This window comes from Hibiscus syriacus, unplaced genomic scaffold, assembly GCF_006381635.1.
Source record: "Hibiscus syriacus cultivar Baekdansim isolate YM2019G1 unplaced genomic scaffold, ASM638163v2 tig00110988_pilon, whole genome shotgun sequence".
Taxonomy (NCBI): Eukaryota; Viridiplantae; Streptophyta; class Magnoliopsida; order Malvales; family Malvaceae; genus Hibiscus; species Hibiscus syriacus.
The window spans coordinates 3,087,442-3,104,419 of NW_024062942.1; the positions used below are offsets into that span (position 1 = coordinate 3,087,442).

At 33.7% G+C, this 16,978-nt stretch overlaps 2 protein-coding genes across 2 annotated transcripts; one reads left to right on the plus strand and one right to left on the minus strand.

The window, feature by feature from the left end:
* The first annotated feature begins 8,560 nt into the window (after positions 1 to 8,560).
* LOC120148941 (actin-related protein 3-like) lies at positions 8,561 to 13,694 on the plus strand. Its single transcript, XM_039161901.1, is given in 10 exon segments — positions 8,561 to 9,006; positions 9,145 to 9,245; positions 9,248 to 9,603; positions 10,207 to 10,353; positions 10,961 to 11,053; positions 11,196 to 11,315; positions 11,955 to 12,065; positions 12,619 to 12,744; positions 12,830 to 12,928; positions 13,136 to 13,694. Coding segments are annotated over 10 exon segments (1,281 nt in total). The 5' UTR covers positions 8,561 to 8,959; the 3' UTR covers positions 13,217 to 13,694.
* Positions 13,695 to 13,877: 183 nt separating this feature from the next.
* Positions 13,878 to 14,201, minus strand: LOC120149085 (anther-specific protein BCP1-like). The gene has a single exon (XM_039161983.1). It carries the CDS (start codon positions 14,199 to 14,201, stop codon positions 13,878 to 13,880), a length of 324 nt encoding a protein of 107 aa, XP_039017914.1.
* Positions 14,202 to 16,978: the final 2,777 nt, after the last annotated feature.

Sequence of the window (16,978 nt, forward strand, 5' to 3'; positions counted from 1 at the left end):
CAAAGTAAATATTAACTAAAATCCAAGTAATTAAAAACAAAAATGAGACACTAGGTCTCTTAAGCAAGGTTAGGAGTTCGAATTCTACCGTTTGCGAATGGAGCAAACTGGGTTGAGAGGATCGCCCTCGCCTCTACAGTACTTAATCTGGAGATGAAAGCGTTAAATGTCAAAATGTTGAAAGTTATTTTTAAACAGATATTACATTGTACTTATCTCATATTAATAAAAATAGTAATCGAATAAATAACTATCGTTAAAGACAGCGAGATGGGGGTCATATGACATATCCCTTTCGCTAATATCATCAAAATTTTAATTAACACTTTAAAGTTAATAAATTCTGTAATTGCACTTTTCACTGCATTTTTAATACAAAAAATCTATACCTCTCCATAAAGTTATGTCAATAGGTGATTAATTAATTCTCATAAACAAGAATATAATTAATACACTATTTGCAAATTTATAATAGAGTTTAAGGGTTTAAAAATTACATTAATAAGTTGCTCGGTTCGTGCTCCATTAATAGGTGATTAATTAATTCTAGTAAACAGCAATATTACTTATAACTAAAGTTGTTCGATTCGTGCTCCATTAATAATTTAAAATATAAAAACATTACATTAATAAGTTATCTTTATCCTTAGTAACATTTGATGTATTCAATATAAAGTGATGGACACAATAGTACATAAAATATAAGGTATACATGGTAACTTAGAATGCGAGTCTTCAGTAATACAATTGCTACTCATATTTTATTTAATAAATCTTCTAATTTCTTTTAATAAAAATTTTGAATTTTCTGCACTTATAATATTATTTATGTTTTTATAGCACATTATTCTTTTCCAATGTTAGATTTAACATCATCTTTTCACTTATATAGTTAATTTATTAGTTTATTTCACAGTTGGACCCTCGAATTGATTCTCTCATATTAATAGTGTTCACAATTATTTAAGATAAGTCGCATTTTTGTTATGATAAAGGCTGTGTAAATATGTCATCATTGTTTATGTTAGCGTTTCAACACCAATAGTGGTGTTTATTCGTATCTTTTAAAAAAATTCAAATTATTTGATTGAATTTCTTAAACTCTTTTTACATGATCATATTTTTATTATTTAGTGATTAATTTATTATGTATTTTTTTATTAATTTGGGATAAGTACAAGACAGTATAACTCTCAACTATTTGATATTGAACGCTTACCCGCCTAGCATTTCTGGTGCTCAAACCTGAGACCTTAAGAGATAACAATAATTCTTTTATCACTAAAGTAACTTGATTCGTGTATTTAGAATGTAATTCAAACATAGTGAAAAGAATAGAAGTGCATTTAATTAAACTATTGAGACATCAATTGAAAGGTAGTTCAACTTTGAATGATGGTGGCATTCAAATACGAGCTTCACTAAACGCAACAAGGCCCGGTCCAACAGAGCCCAATTCCTATTTTATCTTCTCAAACTAAAATCACTTTTAAAAAATTCTAGTATATCATCCGGTTTAGTAGTAGAAGTTTTACCCCTATACAATTATCACCTTATCAAGTATTGATTCACGTGGTATAAGATTATATTTGATAATATAATTATTAGAATGTATGATTATCTAAAAATAATATAAAAATAATTGAAGTTGCATTTTATAAAGTTACACTCGTAATTTTTTCAAATAAAAAATTGAAATATTATATTAAATAATAATAATTAAAGTTTTTTTTAATAATAAGTGAGGAATATAAAGTAATATTTATTCAGAATGTTTTTTAAGGATTGACAATATTTATACACTGCATTAGCAATTGTTCGAATTTAGGACTTCTAGATAGAACAATACTCTCTTTAACTAATAAAATCAGTCGATAGTTGTTTAAGACTTCTCTTTGTTGGAGAAATAGACTGTTGTAAAACGAGGAGTTAACACTGACTGAAAAATATTAAATAAAATATTTAAATAAAGAATCGATTGACCATGTCGTGATAGTAACCACTGTCTAAGAAGCAAAGTTGTTATGTGTGTAAGTGTTACAATGGACGAATGCCCTCCCCGAGTTTAGCATGACTCTACAAATTAATGTTATATACCCGAAAGATAGAGTGGACTTCCATGGTGTTGCTCTTCTCTTAACTCAAAACAACACTATTTAATTGCCTTAATTATGATTATAAATACGTTGAACATTAATACGTCAAAAATCATTCAACATCAATATTATTTATAATCCAGAGGTACACATCGTACAATTTCAAACGTGAAGACAATCAATAGTATTAAAAGTCTTTCAACGGCTTTAACATTTTAAAAGTCATTAAAACGAAAATTTTTGTCATACTAATAGAGATGTTAAAGTCATAAACGCATATCAACTCTTGAATGCATACCAATGCTTATTCTTTACCACCCATGATCTTGATTTTAATCACTCGATAAAGCAATAAACATATGCATATAATGTTCAATAAAACCGAAACAGAATCATACTGACACCTGTATTCGAGTTGATAATATTTCCCCTAACAACAGTTCATGAATTTTGCTTCTAAATTGTTGGAGAAATAGACGGTCATAAAACGAGACATTAACACTGACTCAAAAATATTAAATAAAATATTTAAACAAATAATCGATTAACCACATCATAGTATTAACCATTGCTTTAGAAGTAAATTCGTCCCAATGTGTGTAATCACTATAATGGATGAATGACCCTATGAGGTTAGCACAACTCTCCAAATTTCGTACACCTAAAAGATAGAGTGGAATTCGATGGTTTTTGATACGTTTTTTCCTCTTTGTGACACGTTTTTTTCCTACTATTATGATACATATATTCTCTATTCTTGTAGCACAATCATTATGATTTTTGAAACGTTTTTTTTTATCTTTGTAGTCGTTTTTTACATAAAATTTAAAAAGTAGATTCAATGATTAAAAGAATTTTATGTTCTTTTGATAGTTTGAATTCAAATAATGTAATATTTATGTAGGCGTGAATTTAGATTTATTTTTTTTTAAATATTGCATGGGGTAGGTATGTTACCAATTGTTGCCACACGAGTTGATGGGCCACTGGGATTTAGTGTTCTTTTTAAGGGCAGAAAAAAAGGAAGCAGCAAAGGGGTGCTTATTTGTTTATAAATTTTCCTGCCCCATACCCCAAACGAGGATTACAATATAATTTATAATGAAATAGTAAAGGAAAATAAAGTGGGACAGTTGAAATGGACAATTTGGACTAGTGGTAGATTAAATTACCTTATATATATCACCATGAAATAAATTAAATATTAAAATATCTAATAGAAATTTGTGATTTTTTTAATCTAAAATGGTTATAAATGATATTATATGTTCTAAAAATTTTAATCATTAGCAAAAAGTGTTCGAGCTTATAACTTATAGAGATAATAATCGTTATTTTAATCACTGAAATAACTTAGTTCTTATAGAAATTATGATTTCAACATAAAGTTTAAGGAACAAAGTAAATATTAGAGTAATTACTAACCGGGCAGTTAGGTCGTTATAATTAATATTTAGATTTTATTTTAGATTTAAAAATATATATAAAATAATATATGTTTATCATTTCTTAGTTAATTGATAATGTCGGCACTTTTATAGATACAACAGTTTAAATTTGAATTATCAGATGTAATGATGTGACGTATGTCGCGGCACATATTAAACGTATGATGAAATGTCATGTCAACAACATTCCGTTAACAATTTCAATCTAACTATAGTTTATTTTGAATAAAATTAAAATGCCGAAATTAAAATGAACTAAAGTGACCTTTCATAGAATAGGTAAACTATACATTTAATATCTAAACTATCACTTTTGTTCTATTTTGACACTTAAATTTTATTTTTTTAAATTATATTTAACATTTAGTTTAAGTTTCATTTTGGTATCCCGTTGTTAAAAATTTAATGGTGATATCGACATATCATTATAAGGTAATGTCACCACGTCATTACTGAAAAAATAAAAAAATATCACATTAATAGTTCTGTTACTTTTTAACGATGAGTACCAAATAAAACATAAACTGAATGTTAAGTGTGATTTTGGAAAAAAAATAAAGTTTATGTGTCAAAACGAAATAAAAAATAATAATTTATGTACTGAACACGTGGTTTACCCTTAGAAAATGTTTGAGGGTTAATTTTATCTTTAGGGCTATTGCAAAAGTGTATATCGTCTAAGTAGCAGAGTTGTCTCTTTCCCACATCAACACAGCTTCTGTCATGGCCACCTTTTCCCTGTCCCATTGTCTTGCACAAATCCATGAACCTGAAACTATTGAGAGAAACCATCAATTTCTTTCTTCAAATTATGGTCAATAGGAGAAGATGGTCATTTCATTTTGATTTATGTGAACAAAGGTTTCATACAATCCTGCACAATAGGACAAAGCTTGTTACTTTAATGTCTAATAAACCTTTACTAAAAAAATCTAATAATTCTGCAATCAAATTAGAATAAATTTATTTTAAAATTACTTTAAAATTAGAATTAACGTTGAAAACAAATAAAAGAAAGGCTGAAGATAAATTAAAGGAGGGAGTGTTTTCTTTAGAACGGTAATATATTCCTTCGTCAAATAAAACATCATCAACAACATCTCGTCATATGCATAAATGTAAATATATTAATATATATTATAAATAAAATATATCGGTGATTGACTATTGACAGTCTGATAAGAAAGAGCATGAACAATTGACCTAAAGACATACATAGATAGATCACTCGACTTCCCAAAACATCAAACATAGAGGACGAAAACCTAAAGCATATCCGAAGTGAACGAATGAAAAACGAATCATCCTTTAACCGCAGTCTCGTCTAACACATATATCTGAGAACCAACAAAATGCCATATGCTAACGAACAAATGAATCAGATATCGAAAAAGCAAGCAACCATGAAATCCTAAAGAACCAAGACCAAGAAGAAGACCAATGAAAGAAACTTACATCGAGAGTTCAAAAACACCGATAACCATAATACTCTTTTATTAGAAAAATGACCAAGAAAAAATATTATTTTAAATACATTAAAATATAACTGAAAATTAAAAAAATCGAACAACAATAAAATAAAAAAGGCAGGGAAGTGGCTGGAGGAGACGACCACCGCTACCCTTGATGAACTTGTGATAACCGCCCAAAAGCTTTTGTAACTACAACAGAGGTTTTGTTAGTTGAGGTTTTTGTTTAGGAGGGAGTGATGTTTAATGCAGAGCAAGAGTAATTTAAGGAGCACAAACAAATAAAACTAATCTAAATAAAGACAGAACATAATCTACCTGATTAAATCCAATCAAATGGTTTACTTTAATGTGTCAAAGAAAGTTTTATTTGGTTAAAGACTACATTTGTTAAGAGATTTAATGTTTGAATGACTAAAATATTAAAATAATTTAGGAACTAAAACGTTAACATCTAAATGTTGAGTGACCAAACATTAACAATGGTAGAAATTTAACAGTGGACGATCAAAATGATAATTTTTTGAGTAAACTATTCAAATGACCACTTAATTATAGGATCAATGTCGATATGATCATAATACTTTCAATTTTAGTAATATGAACAAAAAATTATTTAAGTAGTTTCAATATAGTCACTTGTTGTAAAAAACAAACGGCGTAATTGATGTGGAACTTTTACTCATCGTTAATCAATAACAGCCACGTCAGCTACATCATTTGTTTTTAACGACAAGCGGTTACATGAAACAACTTAAATAGTTATGTGGTCATATTGTCAAAATTGAAAGTACGATGATCATATCAACATAATCCATAATTAAGTGGTCATTTGAGTAATTTACCCTAATTGTTTTTAACGATGCTGACTGATTGAAAGAATTTTATTTTAGGTGACCAAAACATTATTCTATTAAAAGTTTATTGACCATTCAGGTAGTTTAACCAGAATTAAAATTTACATGTAGTGAGGTGGGCAAAAACACCCTTGGGTTATCGATAAGGAAGGTAAAGGAACATAAAGAATCGTGGTGGTGGAATGACGAAGACAAAACTAAGGTGAAGACAATGCAAACTTGCTTCAAGGAGTTTCTACAATGCAATGACGACGAAGAAAGATCGAGAGCTAAACAAAGATACAAGGAGGCAAAGCGGGAAGCCAAGAAAACAATGGCTAAAGCAAAGGATAAGGCATATGAGGAAATGTACAAGAGATTAGACACTAAGGAAAGACAAAACGGCATCTTCAGGCTTGCAAAATCCAGGGAAAATAGAAAAAGGATCTCGGTAGCATTAGGTTTATTAAGGACACCAATGGTTTTCTTTTAATGAAAGACCATGATATTAAGAGGGTTTGGGGTAGTTACTTCTTTGGCTTATTTAATGACGGTGCCTCGCCCTGTAGAGATATGGTCGTTGATGGGTCAGCCAACCATCATACTACGGCCAATAACTGCCCTACAAGTAGGATTGAGTTTGAGGAAGTCAAAATGGCTCTTAGAAAGATGGGAAGGGACAAAGCTGTCGGCCCAGATCAAATTCCTATCACTGTGTGGTTGGCCCTAGGATAAGAGGGAGTTAAGTGGTTGACCAACATCTTTAATATTATTTTAGAGACTGCCAAGATGCCAGAGGAGTGGAGAGAGTCTACAGTGATACCAATCTTTAAGAATAAAGGAGATCACCAACGTTGTGGCAACTACATAGGTATTAAACTACTAAGCCATACCATGAAGCTATGGGAAAGGGTGATAGAGGCTAGGTTGAGACAGGTTACTAGTGTTTCAGAAAACTAATTTGGTTTTATGCCAGACAGGTCGACTACGGAGGTGATTCATCTACTTCGACGGCTTATGGAGAAATACAGGGAAAAAAAATAGAGATCTTCACATGGCGTTCATTGACCTTGAGAAGGCGTATGATAGCGTCCCACGCGATACGATCTGGAAGACCTTGGAAACGAGACGGATCCCAACTGCTTATATCCGGGCGATTCGTGATATGTACTGTAGATCTACTACTTACGTCAGGACTACAGTTGGTGACACCGAGGCATTCCCTGTGGAAATCGGACTCCACCAGGGATCGAATCTTAGCCTTTACATCTTCGCCTTGATTATGGACGACGTCTTTTTTGCGACACTAGACGGTGTCCCATGGTGTATGCTTTTCGCATATGACATTGTCCTAGTTGCTGAAACAAAAGCTGAGCTGAATAGTAGACTGGCTACCTGGAAGACTGCTTTGGAAGAAAAAGGTCTAAGGATCAATATTGAAAAGACAGAGTATTTATGTTCAAACTTCAGTGGGAACCAAAACGATGAAGATGTAGAAGTATGCATAGAAGGCATTTTCTCTCTCAAAGGATTGTTTCAAGTACCTAGAGTCTATGATACATAAAGATGGGGGTGTAGATGATGACGTTACACACCGTATAAAGGCGGGATAGATAAAGTGGAGGGCTTCTACTGGAGTTTTGTGTGACAAGAAGGTGCCTCAAAAACTTAAGGGAAAATTTTATAGAATGACAATAAGACCAGCGCTGTTGTATGGATCAGAATGTTGGGTAATCAAGAAGGATCAAGTAAGGAAGATGGAGGCCGCAGAAATGAGAATGCTTCGATGGGCATGTGGTAGGACGTTGTGGGACATGACACCAAACTCTGCTATTAGGATGTCCTTGGGGGTGGTGTCGGTATCCGAAAAGTTGAAGGAGGGAAGACTACGGTGGTTTGGTCATGTCCTTAGGCGAAAACCGTCGGATGCGGTCAGGAGGGTAGAGTCGATTACAGTCGACGGTGCCAGAAGGAGAGGACGACTAATGCGGAAGTGGGAAGATTGTTTGAGATCTGATTTGAAGGATTTAACCCTTACCGAGGACATGACCTCTGATAGGAAAGTATGAAGACTTAAGACCAGGGTAGCCGAGTAGTGCGGGTCACTGCCATAGGGTGTAACAATCTCTGTCCTCTTTTTAATGCCTTTGTAGTAATTTTCATGATTTCTACTTTATATACATTTATGTCATTGAATTTTATGAAGGCTTAGAACTAGGATAGCGGAGTAGTGTTGCCTTAGTTTTAGGTGTTAACCCATTTGACTTTATTTCTTCTTGTAACTTGCTATATTGACTACTGTGTATTCTCTTCTTCAGGTTTCTTCTTTCTAATTTTAGCTTGGTCTTTCGTTTTCTGTATATATATAGAGATTTTTACGCAGGGATTTATTTACAGGGATTACCCATATTACAAACAAGCATATGAAAACTGTTTCAACTATGTATTTATTTATTTATTTATTTACATGCATTGCATTTTCTCTTTATTATTGTCGAATATTTTCACAAAAGTTACTCTCAACCTAACGTTAAGAATAGCCTATTACCCTATTTTTCTTTATCCCATTACATATGAAAATAGGCTTTCGTTGTTGTTGGGTTGATTGTTAGTCAATCAAATTTCTGTTTTATTCATTTACAGATTGTCCTGTTACTATTACCACTCGGTCAAAATAGAGGAAGCCGTACATCTCCAAGCATTTAAGAAGAAAAAAGAAAAAGAAGGTTGGTGCGTTGTCTTTCTGTCTTATTGTTTGATTGCTAAGAAAATTATCAATCAGAAAGAGAAAGAAAACGAAGAGGAAATTTGGAGTTTTGACGAAGGTTGGAGTTTTTTTTAATGGGTAGTTTGACTTGATTCCATACAGTTTGGTACATCGCTAAAGAACAACTGTTGTTTTGAAGAAGCTAATACCGTTGAACCGTCGCTTGCTGTTTTTCGATTGGGATCCAATCAACAGTTCCATCGGGGGAAGCTTGCTTCTCCTTATCTGCGCTTCTTCAAGCGCGCTTCATGACCATGGTCTCTTGCCCCCAATTCTCTCTCGGATCTTGCTCGCAGATCCATAACAACACCCAACAACTCTCAAGCTTCCGTTTTGATTCTCGATGGACCCAACTTCTCGCCCTGCCGTCGTCATAGACAACGGTACCGGGTAGGTTTGTCTTTTCCTGTTCGTTGGCTTATTATTATTGCTGTATATTCATTGCTCACAATCTGTTTGATAAAATTCCCCTGTTGATATTTCATTTTAGAGTTCTCTTTTCTCTTTATTCGATTTCCTTTTTGGCAGATATACCAAGATGGGGTTTGCGGGTAATGTAGAGCCGTGTTTTATTCAGCCAACAGTAGTAGCACTTAACGAGTCGTTTCTCAATCAATCCAGAACTTCTTCCAGTCAAATTGGTCAAGTCAGTATTCAGCTGGGGTGATGGCAGATCTTGATTTCTTCATTGGAGATGAAGCACTGACGAAATCAAGATCGAGTAACACTTACAACCTTACGTATCCTATTAAGCATGGTCAAGTATATAACTGGGATGCCATGGAACGGTATTGGCAGCAATGTATATTCAATTATTTACGGTGTGATCCCGAGGATCATTACTTTTTGTTGACTGAGAGTCCTCTTACTGCTCCTGAGAATCGAGAATATACAGGTGAAATTATGTTTGAGACGTTTAATGTTCCAGGGCTTTATATTGCTGTGAATTCTGTGCTTGCTTTAGCAGCTGGGTACACTACCTCTAAGGTTGGTGACTGATTTCCTGAATCATGTGTTTTTGCTTTTGTTCTCTGTTTTGGTTAGGTATTTAACAGTTCATTAGTTGAATAAGTTTGGGTCCTTGACTCTCTGTGATCGTTATTATTTAAATAAACGAAACCTTTTAACTCTGTGTATGAATGCTGGTTCTAGAATGGTCAGCTATTCTAATTGATTTAAAGCCAATTAGTAATTGAGAAACCAGTGCAATATTTAATTATTTCTGTCCCATAAATTCCCTGAATTGTCTTTTTCTTGATCTAATATTTTAAGTTATCAATGGAATAGGTGATATATGGTGTCATTATATATGAGAACGTGCTATAATAGACTCCGTTGGAGTCCTTTTTTAATAAACGGTGTTTTGTAGTGAATACAATCAGATTTGTATAGATTTATCCAGTCTTCATATTTAAAATACATTAAGCTTGAAGGTGTTGTTACTTGTTATGAACTTAAAAGTCTGCCAACTTCGTCAAATATTTTTCTTGTACTTAGCTGTATATTACTCTACATTATGTGCATTCATTATCTTGCTAATCATCCTTATATAGTTTTTACTTCCATTTAGATTGACACAATTTTCTGTAGTGTGAGATGACAGGAGTGGTAGTGGATGTTGGAGATGGGGCTACTCATATTGTACCTGTTGCTGATGGTTATGTTATTGGGAGCAGCATTAAGTCAATTCCAATAGCTGGAACAGATGTTACACTCTTCATACAACAGCTTATGCGGGTATTTTTTTTCCTCAACTCCCTGCCATGAACAAAAAAGTAGTTTCTGCTTCTTGATATTAGAAAGTTTGTTTTTATAGTGCTTTGGTATCCATTTACTATTTATTCAAAATTTCTAGTACTTCTTGTTATTTGTATGTCCTGATGAGAAACTTATCTACTCTTCTTAGCACAATTCAGCCTTCTATATGGCTGAATTTATATGCTTATGTACTTCTATTTTAAGTACAATGCTTTCAATTACCCAGTCCTAGTTGTGATAGTATCAGTATCATGCATTCTTCCAATTGCCATATGGGCTGTGTGGTATCTTCCTTGAGGAAACTGAATGAAGTTTTAAATTTATTGCCATTGAAGAATGCTAGATTCAATTTGAAAAAAAAAGCTATTCACGGTTGGTTGGTCAAATTAATGTGCCTTGTTACCCCTCTTGTTCTTATCACCATACGTGAGATTGCTTCTTTAAAAGCTCAAAGGTGTTAGGCTTTAAATCTTTCTCTTCTATAGTTATCTTGTACGTGTGGACCTTTGATTTGTGGCTATGGAGATTGTAAGATAATCTTAACGCATTATTATTGAATTCTGGCCTTTGACACCATTATTTTCAGGAAAGAGGAGAGAAAATTCCACCGGAAGATTCATTTGAAGCAGCTCGAAAAGTGAAGGAAATGTACTGCTATACGTGTTCTGATATAGTCAAGGTCATATTTTATTTCACTGGATTGTGATTTTGTAAAATGTATTGGCATGAGTTTTCTCCTCATGATTTTTACCCGGTATGAGATACTGTAATGAAGTTGACATGTTCTGATATTCCAATGGTAATTTGATAATATTATTTAGGAGTTCAACAAGCATGACAAAGAACCTGGAAAGTATATCAAACATTGGAGGGGCATTAGACCAAAGACTGGGGCACCATACTCCTGTGACATTGGTTATGAACGATTTTTAGGCCCTGAGGTTTGTCCTCTTTTTCCCTTTCAAACTCAATCCTCGTGTTTAAGATTACACCTACTTTTGCCATTTCTCCATATTCAATAAGGGTTTTTGGGGTTGGGGTTAGTCAGGATATCGCTACTAGATTAACATGTTCTCGCGGACCAATTAAGCACCTGATTTACTGACTCTTTCAAGTGGTTAGACTCCTGGCTGCCTTATGAAGATTTCCCCTACTTGGTTGCTTGCTGCTATCATTTCATGTCAATGCTTATCTGTCAAAAAGCAGATTCCTCCTACTCTTTTCTCTGATCTGCATATACTAAAAATCTCTTCACATATAAGTATGCCCTCGCAGTGATATTGCTAACAATAGGTTGGTGTAGACCAAGTAGAACAAAATATTTCCTTATCTAAATGTCAATTTCCATGAACAGAAACAGGATTGTAGTGTATGGAGATTAGAATATAAGTTTTATTGATTTCTTAGTGCTGGTTAAATTTCTTAATTTGTCTGGTTTTGTCATTTTTGTACTTTGATGTTGCAACTAGGTAGTTGATAATACACTGCTGTTTGAGAAATAAAATTTTGATGAACTTTACTTCTTATAAATTGCTTCTTGAATCTTGTTGCTGATGTTTCTGTATCGGTTGGTTTGACAGGTTTTCTTCAGTCCTGAGATCTATAGCAGTGATTTTACTACTCCCTTACCAGTTGTAATAGATAAGTGCATTCAGTCGGCACCAATTGACACCAGAAGAGCTTTGTATAAGGTGAATTATGATATTCTCATTAGAAAAAGAGAAGCAGTTTGCAATTTTTTTGACTCTTAGCTAAGATAGATCTAAATGAGACTATAAGAAAGTATCACAGTTGAAGGCTGAGATGTACTGATTAAGGATTCACCTGGCGGTCATGCACTTTGCTTCTTGATAGAACAGTCTCTTTTTATTTGAACTAGGATGATGTTCTTGATATGTGCTTTTTTCACTTGAAACTCTTGAATCAGTGTTTATATTTTTGTGCTGATTAGATTTTATTTTCTCATACCAGGTCTGATTCTAATCTCTATATTCAAAGTCATGGCTGTTTTATTCCTACCTTTATTTAACCAAAAAAAGTTCCTAGCCTAGTGGCAGTATGTTGATAATGGCTTGTGCCAACTGTTGGTTACATTGTTGATACTTGCCAAAAAAGCAAAGAAAGCTTGAAGTTAAATACATAAGACTGATAACTGAATTGAGAAGAGTGATTTTTTCACTTGTTTAGTCATATATCTCTATAAATAATTTAATGCTCTCTTTTCACTATCAAAACATTTTTCAGAACATAGTATTATCTGGTGGATCAACCATGTTCAAAGACTTCCACAGAAGGTTGCAGCGAGATCTGAAAAAGATTGTAGATGCCCGAGTTCTTGTGTCTGATACTCGAGCTGGTGGGGAAATAAAAGTAAGGATATTTTCGCCTGTATTTCCATCCTGTTGTGTATTTTTAAAAGCTAACTGCTAATTCTGTTTGGATCTTCACCTTCCAGTCACAACCCGTGGAAGTTAATGTAGTCAGTCATCCTATCCAAAGATTTGCGGTATGGTTTGGAGGTTCTGTACTTGCATCAACACCTGAATTTTTTGCGGTAGGAATCTCCACTCTAAACTCATCTTAGTCTCTTTTCTCTTTTCCAGCTGCTGAATGGCATTGATTTAGCATTTATAATTTGTCACAGTTCTTGCTTGATTGATTTGTCAATTACCCAACACGCTTGGCATTAGAGTTGTGTAGTTCAACTTCAACCTAAAATTTGGATTTTGGTTGAAAGTCTCCTAACCTGTACAATGTGCAGGCATGTCATACAAAAGCTGAATATGAGGAATATGGAGCCAGCATTTGCCGAACGAATCCTGTTTTTAAGGGCATGTATTGAGGAAAATGTCCACTTTTCAGCTGATTATGATAATGTTCTGGAGTGTGTGACTCGCTATTTCCACTTTCACCTTGCCCATCAAGTTAAGTCCATTCCGTCTCTGATCGGTGCTTTGTATTTTTGGTAAGAGATGGTATAAAACATGGCAACCAGCCTTCAATCGCAGCGGTTCATAAAGGGAAGTTTCATTCATTCTTCGATCCAGAGTTAAAAAGGGTCATCACAGCAGCCAAGGAATGCAGTTAAACTTGTTTCCATCATGCCCTGTCAACTCTCATGCATCAAATAGTTGGGGTAAAAAAATTCTTAAGACCTGAATTTCTTTTATAGTGTTTTAAGTTACTCAAGTGATAGGGATTTTTACTAAGTTGAGGTACATTCTCTGTTATAAAGCATTTAAGAATCTGTTTTCTGTCAGTCTTGTAATTGATATTAGTCCTTTTGTCTTAGTCCCAATTTTTGAACATTTGATTTTACAGTTTTCGTTATGAAAGGTAAAAAGAAAAGAAAGAAAAGAACTTGTATATGCTTTTGTTACTTCATATAAACGTACAAGCAGCTGCCATATGCAAATCTCAAATTTGACATATTAAGAAGTCTGCTTTTTGAGGTCTACGACACCTTCATTCAGCGAAGCTAATTTAGAATACGAGGGAGCCAGCTATGAAACCGCCCCGACGGCGGTGGCTGCCTGTACGACTGAGACACCAACAGTTGTTGCATCACTAGGAGTAGGAGCAAATCTTTTAGCATCCAGCTCACTGCCAAGAGGAGCAGCAACAGCGGCATTCGGAGATGGTGCACCTTTGTCATCAATGGTGCCGATGATATTAACATCTGGTACGGTGGATGCAATGGCGGGGGTGATTGATTTACTATCAACACCATCGGGGGCGATTGGTTTACTATCAGCGCCATTGGCGGTGGAAACCAACCCGGTTAAAGCAATTAAGACAAAAGCAAAAACGAAGATTTGGCATGCCATTACTGTTTCTTTTCGGGTTTGGATTTTGTCGACGGTGTCTCCAGGAGAATAACTGGCAGTAATTTACAAGAAATGTGGTGCTGTTTTTCTCTGAAAGTTTGATTTATACCCGCACAATTATGGAGAGGGAGTGGGAGAGGTATATATGGGGTTGAATTAGGCCTAAATTAGGGCAATGCTTCGGCATAAAGCACGGGTTCTAAGTTAACGTACATTTGCGGGGATTCAGGAAAACCATGCATATTTATCAACTACACTTTGTTGTTGTTGTTGGTTAATAGTATTCTTTGTTCAAATTAATCTGTTACCCCTTTTATCAGTTTTTTTTCTTCTAGTTTTATCAACGGTTCATATATGTTATCTGTTATAAATAACTAATTATTTATTTGTATAAAGATATTTAATGATATTCTACGTGTAATTTATTATCAGTAAAAATAATGATTCAGATTCCGAATAGTATATAAAGAATGAATTATTAATCGTTAAAATTTATATAATTTTTTATAATAAGTTTTTATAAAATTTAATCTAAAATAATCGATTAATATTGAATACGGTGGTTAAACAAAACAAAAGAATTGGCATACGGGGTAGCATATCATCTGTGTAGGAAACCCTCACATCTGCTCGAAGCATTTCTTCCAGATTTGCATTTAATGTAGTGTTTTTATCTTTTCTATTTTTAAAAAAGGAAGTTGCAAAACAGTTGGCAACATTCATTCAATCCTGTTTCGGTTTCTGAAAGCTCAACAGCCAAAGCCAAATCCTTTGCATTTAAATGTCTAAAGTAATTTTTTTTATTAAAATAAGTACTTAAAATTATCTTTTTGGTCAAAAACGTGTACTTAAAATATTTTTTGGTCAATATAAGTGCCTAAAGTATTCAATTTTTTTCATCAAAATACCTAAACTATTTTTTAATTAATGTAACATGTCAACTATTTTAGAACTTAGACGAAAATATTTGAATAGTTTAGGTATCGATTTTGACACAAAATACTTGAAGTACTTAAATAGAAAACAAAGTATAGTTTAGGTAGTTATTTGTAATATAAACCTTATTTTAACACAAATTTTAAAACACTTAATATAAAAATAAATGCTTAAATTATATCTCGAAATACTATTTAGTGTTTAAAGAATTTTTCGTTAAAAATAGGTATAACGTTTTCTCTGTTATATTTTTAGGTATCTACGGTTATATTTTTCAATTTTTAATAATAAAAATATTATTTTTAAAAAAATTAAAAAATTAAATTTATTTATTAAAAAACCACAATTTTTTAAAATTAAAATAACCCTAAAATTACAAATTAATCTTTTTGAAAGAAAATTCCCTCCTCGTCCCTTTTTCCCCATTTCTCTCCCCTCTCCCCTCTCCCGTCTCTCCCTTACTGTGTAATCTTACAAAATCGATGGATCCCGTTCAATTCTTATTAGAGACAATTGAACTGCCATTTAGGGAAAAGAAATAGCAAATGGGAGAAGAAATTGTAATAGGAAAATAGCAAACTGTTTTTCTTGGTAGGGAAAACGAGTTATTTCCCACACGAACGTAGTTTTAAAATTAACCTAAAATGTCAAGATTAAAACCATCAAAGGTTGCACAGCGGATAAACCTGTCAAACTATTGAATATTGAAACACAATGGAAAAAAACCAAATAAAAAACAATAAAGGAGAGAACACACCAAATTTACGAGGTTCGACGAGAATATCGTCTACTCCTCGGGCACCACACCGGATGATAACTTCACTATATCGCCAATATTACAACAAATGGAATTCTTTGGAATTCCCAAAGTGGGAGAGTGAAGAATACAAGAGGAAAAGAGAACTTGTTTTTGGGATTATTTCTAATGGAAATACTTAGGCCTATTTATAGTTGAGTTTCAAGAACAATATGTTCAAAGTTTGGCCACCAACCAAATAATTTTTCAATGTGTACAAGTTAGCCACCAAATATGAAATTCACATGTTCAAAGTTTGGCCACCAACCAAGATGAAATTTCCAATAAGTTGGCCACCAACCAAGATGAAATTTCCAACTCGTCAACTTAATTTCTAGACAAATCTAACAAATCTCCACCTTGGCTTGAAATTACCAAACCTACTCAACTATTTCAACTCCCCAAATTTGTAGTGCCTCTAATTGCGCTCACAAGCGCCACTCACCCGAAGGTGTTCATACTTTCAGGATGTAATCACAAACAATGATGAACTTGATTACTGTTACCACATTGGTCATCATATCTGCAGGATTTTCTGATGTCGCAATTTTCTGAAGTAGAATCTTTCCTTCTTCAAAGATCTCCCGCACAAAGTGATACCTCACGTCGATATGCTTAGTCCTTGAATGGTAGACTTGATTTTTCGCTAAGTGAATAGCGCTCTGACTGTCACAATAGAGACTAATGTGACTTTGAACAACTCCCAAGTCTTCCATCAACCCGTTAAGCCAAATTGCTTCCTTTACAGCCTCTGAAACTGCCATGTATTCTGCCTCTGTAGTAGACAAGGCCACCGTAGATTGCAATGTAGACTTCCAACTTACTGGGGCTTTAGCAAGAGTAAACAAATACCCAGTAGTTGACCGACGCTTATCCAAATCACCAGCATAATTAGAATCAACATATCCAACCATACACTGACCAAGTGTTTCATCCTGTTCAAAAACTAAACCAACATCCACGGTTTGTTGGAGATACCGTAGAATCCATTTCACAGCCTGCCAATGTCCTTCTCTAGGATCATGCATGTACCTGCTCACAACTC